The sequence below is a fragment of the Acanthisitta chloris genome, unplaced genomic scaffold (assembly GCF_000695815.1).
Source record: "Acanthisitta chloris isolate BGI_N310 unplaced genomic scaffold, ASM69581v1 scaffold20431, whole genome shotgun sequence".
Lineage (NCBI taxonomy): Eukaryota > Metazoa > Chordata > Aves > Passeriformes > Acanthisittidae > Acanthisitta > Acanthisitta chloris.
In genome coordinates, this window is record NW_008654569.1 from 7,292 (window position 1) to 13,943 (window position 6,652).

The following is a 6,652-nucleotide window of genomic DNA, read 5'->3' on the forward strand; positions in this document are numbered from 1 at the left end:
TTTCACATTCTAAACATTCCTAGCCCTTGGCTATGGGTTGTGCAAGGAGACTGAGTAACAACTCGCATTTGAACACATTTTTTTTAAAAAAATGCACCAGGACAACTGATTTCTGTTGGACACTGCATGTTTGCTAGCAGAACTTTGTGCAAGACTAAGGAGGGAGCTTTAATATTCTGCACTGCTGAGCAGAGGAAAGAGACTTCAATCTAAACATTCCTAGCCCTTGGCTATGGGTTGTGCAAGGAGACTGAGTAACAACTCGCATTTGAACACATTTTTTTTAAAAAAATGCACCAGGACAACTGATTTCTGTTGGACACTGCATGTTTGCTAGCAGAACTTTGTGCAAGACTAAGGAGGGAGCTTTAATATTCTGCACTGCTGAGCAGAGGAAAGAGACTTCAATCATTATTAGAAAAAGTATCAAAATCAATCTGTTTGAGTTCTGTATTCCCTATCAGCCTCTCTTCAAATCAAACTTCTCTAGTTCCAAACTCACAGTTTAACTGGGAAAAAAAAGAAAATAAAAAAGAATCTATGCACTACCTTGCAGAACTCTGTCTGAGAAGTGACTGATTTACAACACTTGGCATTTGGTTAAGTGACCCATACACTTAAGTACTTTTCCCCAACAATTCTTTCAAATAATCTTAATTTAAAGGCCAATATTATTCAAGTGAAGGTGAACTATTCTCCAGAACATTTTGCTTAGGCACTTAAAGCAAACAAGTGAATAATGGATGGGGTAAAATGCTCCCATTAATCAGCAAAGCTTATCACCACTTCATTTGGTGCTTAGACCAAGCACAAGTGCCTTGTTTGGGCAGTCTGTCCCAGAGGTTACTGCCTCTGCAGATGCAGATTTCCTATCTGAGTGGCAAGGGGCCTTAAATCAACTACAAGGTGCAAGAGGAAGACAGCACTGTAAGCTTGTTTGATGATAACAACTGTGCCTTTGTGCAAACCATCAGTACCTGCTCTGAGCACACACAAACCAACAAACTCAATGCAGTATCAATTCCTGCAGGAGGCCTGGTGACACTCCTGGGTTTGTGTCTCATCTCCAGGGCTGGGCTGAGTCACCACACTGAGATATGACAGTGAACAACGCTGGACAATTAAGGGCCATAGACCAAGGTCCAAGGTGCTTTTCATCCCTACTTACTAGGCAATACAGAAGGTGGCTGAGCCAGCGAATTGAGCCTTTTCAAGACCCAAAACCTCTAAGCAATTTAACACTGAATTCTGCTACTTGCTAAAAACTTCAAAGTTAGAGGCTTAAGACGTACAGTGTCAGAACTGTGAACAAGATGCAAGTCGTGGGTACTGTGTTAGTCATGGCAAGATCAGTTTTCCACAGCTGTTCCATGCTGTGGGGTGAATTAAAAAAGAGCACTAAGTCTGTGGCTTTACTAGGGTTGATTTAAAACATCCTTTATTACAGGACTCAATATTTCACTACAGCAAGATCTGAGAGTCAAGTCTGCCCTTGTGCTGACACCAAACAGGGAATAGCAGGAGTGTTTCCTTTTGGGTGTCAGACCAATGACAGGGAGATATTCACCCCATTCTAAGTCACCCAGAGCACAGGGATATTATCACCCCTAGAGAACGGTCCCTGGAGCTTCAGGACAAACCTTTCTGTCCCAATGATCCCTCAGCCTGCACTTTCCACAGCTGCCCAGAAATACAAACTGAGAGACAGAACTTCACGGCTCCCTTGCAATATTTCTCTGCAAGAGCAGAAAGAATCAATCCCTAAGCAGAACACACTAACAGTTTCCTATTCAAAGCTGTGGCAGATGCTCTTTCATAGAATGGATCATTTCCTTCCCCATATGTTTTTTACCTCTATTAGAAACTGCACGGCAGTACCAAAAATGTGCAGCCCTCAATTTGTCTACCTGAATAATCAAGTATTCTGTCGGTATCAGAAGCTGGCCAACTCTGTTTATCCTAGAACAAGGCCTGCAGCACAGTCTGCTCTCTCCTGCATTCCCAGGTACCTCTATAAAAGGGTGTGTGCTGGATGAGCTGTCTGCAAACCTCAGTGCAACCCATACCTTCAGCATCCTGTCACTGATGGGAGATTAGATAGCCATGGACTCAGTTTGTGTACTCTGTTTACAGATTAGCTCTCTCTACAGTTTCATCATTTCCTCATACTGCTTGTGACTCTGGAAATGTTAATGGGAGCACTGATAACATTTTCTACAGGGAGCTGAACAGTGCAATTCACCACTGCTCTGCCTGGCAGAAACAGAAGAGATGTTTCTGCACTGTACATTGAGATATAATTAGAAATGGAGAACTGTGTACACAGTTAGCTCTTTGTGAGGCTTTTTTTAGGGAAGAGAAAAACCACAGCAAATATTGCTTTTCCAGCTTAAAATTAGAAACATCATTTCCATCAACCATGGAGAGCAAAGATACAACTGGCAAAACTGCCACTGCAGACACATCAGATTTCCCATCCCCAGTGACAAGGTGAGAAGTTGGTCTGTAAAAATGAGAAAAGGGAGAAGCTGCATTTCCAAACCAGCACTCTGATGTGAGCCAACAACAGCCAAAGTGCAACTCAGGGCACAAGTGGAAAGGTTAGGCAACCACAGGCCACAACTGCTGCCCTAACACCCCGAACCCCTGAGGTGTTTCACCAAGAAAGCAAAGCACAACTCACTCACTGAACAACCACAGCTCAGCAGCAAGTGCTGAGCATGTTCTAACTATCAACTAACCACTTGGGTGCAGATTTTCCCTTTTAAAACCTCATTAATGACAAGAAAATTGGTATCAGAAAGCTCTCCACACATTAAAAGGGTTGTTAAAATAATCAGGCCACTTTGTTTATATGCATCATTATAATTTTTCTACAGAACACACATCCTAATAGCCATAAAAACTTTCCTGATGTTAAACTGTCACTGTGCCAACATGAACATGGCATTTTCTGCAGGACATCTCTCAGGGAAACTTTCCTTACAACACTGCACTTCTGACGTGCTTGGCTCGTGTGATGGCCTTACAGGTGTATCTCTGCTACCATTTCTATACTTTTAATTCCTGCTCGATTGTCTTTTTGTTCTCTGTGCTCTAACTGCAGCTCTCATCTCCTCCATACAAGGTTGGCAGTTTCCTGCCTCATTCTCACAGAGTGTATGTTCATTCTAATCCAGAGACTATTACATTACCTCCTGTTTCCATCTGCAGGACAAGGAGTACCAAGACTATCTCTTTGACAGGGATGTTTCAAATCATATCACACATGAGGAAATTAAATTTCATGGATCAGTTAGATATGGACAATGGAAAACCTGGATAACACATGTAAGTAAACTAATGCAGTGTTCTAAGCTCCTGAGTACACTGTAGCTATGGAAAAACTTTCAGTAACACTGGGCTGTGTGTTTTCCTTCTTCTATCAGGAATTTCATTCCTGCCAAGCCAGAAAATCACTTCCAGCACCTTAACCACATGTCCACTGTTTTCAAAGAGTATAATTTCTCTTGTTCCTGAATGACAGAATTTGGTTTAGCTCTATTTGCTTGTTCTGACTCATTCTCTTGTATCTTTACCACTCCTGGGATAAGTCATAATGTACACGACTCATTTGAAACACTCAAACACTAAAAACTCCCCCCAAAATCCTAAGACACTCTAAGTCACGAAGATTACTGACTTCAGAGAACTGAATTCACACATTTGTCTTGGAAAGGCTAATAAATGCAGTTCTTGAAAACAGAGATCAGCGGATGCTATTTCTCTAACACCAAAGCTGAAATAACCTCATTCACCACCCGACAGAACTTTTAGACAAAGCACTTAGGAAAGATAAAAGTGAAAGACAAAATTAGAAAGTTAAAAGGACAAACAGATTACACCTTTAATAAACCTGTATCTCTTCTGTTACTCGACAAACACTCACACATACACGTCTGAAGCAAAAACCAACACATGAACTTACCAATATAGAACAAACATTCAGAATGCAACATACTCTCTGTCCACAACTGACACACTTCACTTTCTGTCAGAGCTTCGACCCCATAATAGGCTTGGTATTCCAGTTTTGGCAACAGGAATATAGGAACAAGCTAGAAACGAGAAGATAAAACAACAATCAGCACTCACTGTCCAAAACTGTCCACAACTTGACTATATTTTGCAGTTTAAAATCATCACAGTCTTCCACCACAGTGGAACAAAGACAATTCACATCCTGTGAAACCCACAATGCAGAGCTGGGAGCACAGACACTCCTGGCAGAACTCTCCATTTGAAATGGAAAAAAAAAAAAAGAAAAGGCAATTTTTCACAAATAATAACAACATTCAGCCACCAAGTAACTTTCCCACTGGACTAAACGACTCCGCAGTGCACACCCGTGTGCTGTGCTGCCCTCTGCAGCAGCAGAAGGAAAAACACATTCCATTTCTGTTTTGCTTGTAATCACTGGAATCCTGCCACGTATCCCTCCTGGCACAGTCTCACTTGAAATTGGAAGCTCTCCTTTGAAACCAGGGGCTAACCTTTGTGTGTGAACTCTAACAGAAAAGTTGAGCCTCTTCACACTGCCAAACCACAGCTTAAACTTCAGCAGAAATGCAAGAGAAAAAACGTGCTCAGTTTCTGACCAACAAATTAAGCAGCTACTCACAGGCATTTATGAGCAAAGAGGTGGTTTGTCTTCAAAATAAGGTTCTGAGCATATCATCTTGGTGAGTGCCCAGAGGTGGAAGGAGCTGTTTCCCTTTCAACAAAGCATGAAGCCTTCACACAGCCCCTGCCTGCTGCAACTCCTGCTCTCAGCAGGGAGACACACACCTGATTTGCTGAAGGATTCAGAGGACTCGTGACAAAATGTTACTGAGGATTACAGAATAAGGTTTCAATTACACTTCCATTTAAACCACTTCATTCCATCAGATAAATGATTTGCTGTGTGCCACAGCATTTTCAGGCAGAATGAATAGGATCTCTTTCTATCTTTGTGACCTCTCTTGTTCATTTTATCTGCTGTTTCTCTGCTTAACTAGGAATCATAGCAAGGCTGACTCCTGAGTGGAAGTATTTGTAATCACTAACACTCCCAGAGCCTTGGGCCAGAGCCCCAATCACTGCATTACTACTCCAAACTGACCCTGGTTTACATGAGTATCATTGCACATGCACATTACTGCAGTTACAATGGAGAATCACACTCACTTATCTTCTAACCAAGCAGCTTCAAAGAAACCACAAGTTACTCTCCCCTCTCTTCCTGCAGCAAAGAATCCCTTAACTACAACACACACTGAGGAGCCACAATTAAATGTACTAATTGAGTGAGGGCACAAAGGCTGTGAAGGACTGGGAACCCCACTGAGCACAACTGTTTGAAAGAAACAGACAGGAAAGCTAAAAGCAACACCTGTACCTTTTGGGCTTTTTTCTTTTTCCGGTACCGTGGCAATGCCTTCACTTTTTGCACACTGCAACGCACAAGTACCAACAGCTCCTCCAAACTGAACAGCTTATACACCACGTTGCCTTCCTCGGGGGCTTTATACTCTGCAGGGTCTTCTTTGAGCCCCTGGAGGTCACTTGGCAGCTTTCCTAGAGACAAGAAACAGTACAGGAAATTATAAACTTGTACATTCTTTGCCATGAACCTGATTAGCTTTTCCCTTGCAGTAGGTTTGTTTTGGTTGGTTGGTTTGGGGTTTTTTATCCCCTAGGATCTGTTTTGTTTTCTAAGATTCTGGGGTGAAAGCTATTTCACTAGGCACAAACAAGTTACTTAGATATTAAAAACTTTTTAAAAAAATTACATTTGGAAAGTGTCTGCTCCATTAAAGAGCATATTTTGAGCTAATCCCACATCACTAGATTTCCCATGCAAACAGAACCCTGAGACTCCATTCTTGTACATTCCTTGCTTAAAAACTTAGGAACTTTATGTTTCTCTACAGTAAAACAGCATTTCACATTGACCTCTGTGGACAAACAGCTCCCAAAATGTTCCCTCGTGTGCAAGACAGTAACTCTCACACAGAGAACATGTTGCTAACTTGAGTCACATCTCTAAATAAATCTAACAAGTACTGTGACCACATTCTTCAGATGAAGGGCTGAAGACGTTCTCTGTTAACAAACACACTTACTTACTCTTTGGCATTCCCTCAAAGAGCCAAGTCCAGGTGTTTCTAGATGAGCCACTGGGATTGGAGGCTGAGGCTGGCACAGCTTCTGTGCTGGGGGTCCCCAGTGCCTTTGGAGACTGAGGCACATGGGCTGCCACAGCACCAGAATTCTCACAGCTCACCACTGGCTCAGGAGCCTTCTGGGAAGGAGACTTGAGGAGTTCAGTTTGCATCTTCAGGATCTGTCCCACAGGATCAAACTCTTTGGACAATTTTCTTGCCAGATGTTTCCTGGAGGCTTTTCTCCCCTGGTCAGTGGCATGGGGACCATCAGCCATGCCTGCTGAAGGGACCTGTGGGGGGCAAGGTGACTGGGCAGCCTCTGCTGAGGTGTGAGAAGCAGCTGTTGGTGCAGCTGCTGTGCAACAAGGAGTGTTTTTACATTCTGAATCGATTACCAAACTCTCCTCGTCCGTGTCACTGCTGCACAAACAAGAGGAAGTCTCAGGTCTTGGTGCAGCATCACA

At 42.7% G+C, this 6,652-nt stretch overlaps 1 protein-coding gene across 1 annotated transcript in view; it reads right to left on the reverse strand.

The window, feature by feature from the left end:
* ICE2 (interactor of little elongator complex ELL subunit 2) overlaps positions 1-6,652 on the reverse strand; it is a 17,383-nt gene that overhangs the window by 3,492 nt on the left and 7,239 nt on the right. Inside the window, 3 exon segments of the mRNA XM_009083585.1 lie at positions 3,968-4,097; positions 5,420-5,598; positions 6,151-6,652. The exon segment at positions 6,151-6,652 is cut by the window's right edge and continues 35 nt beyond it. Of these exon segments, the coding sequence (XP_009081833.1) occupies positions 3,968-4,097; positions 5,420-5,598; positions 6,151-6,652 (811 nt within the window).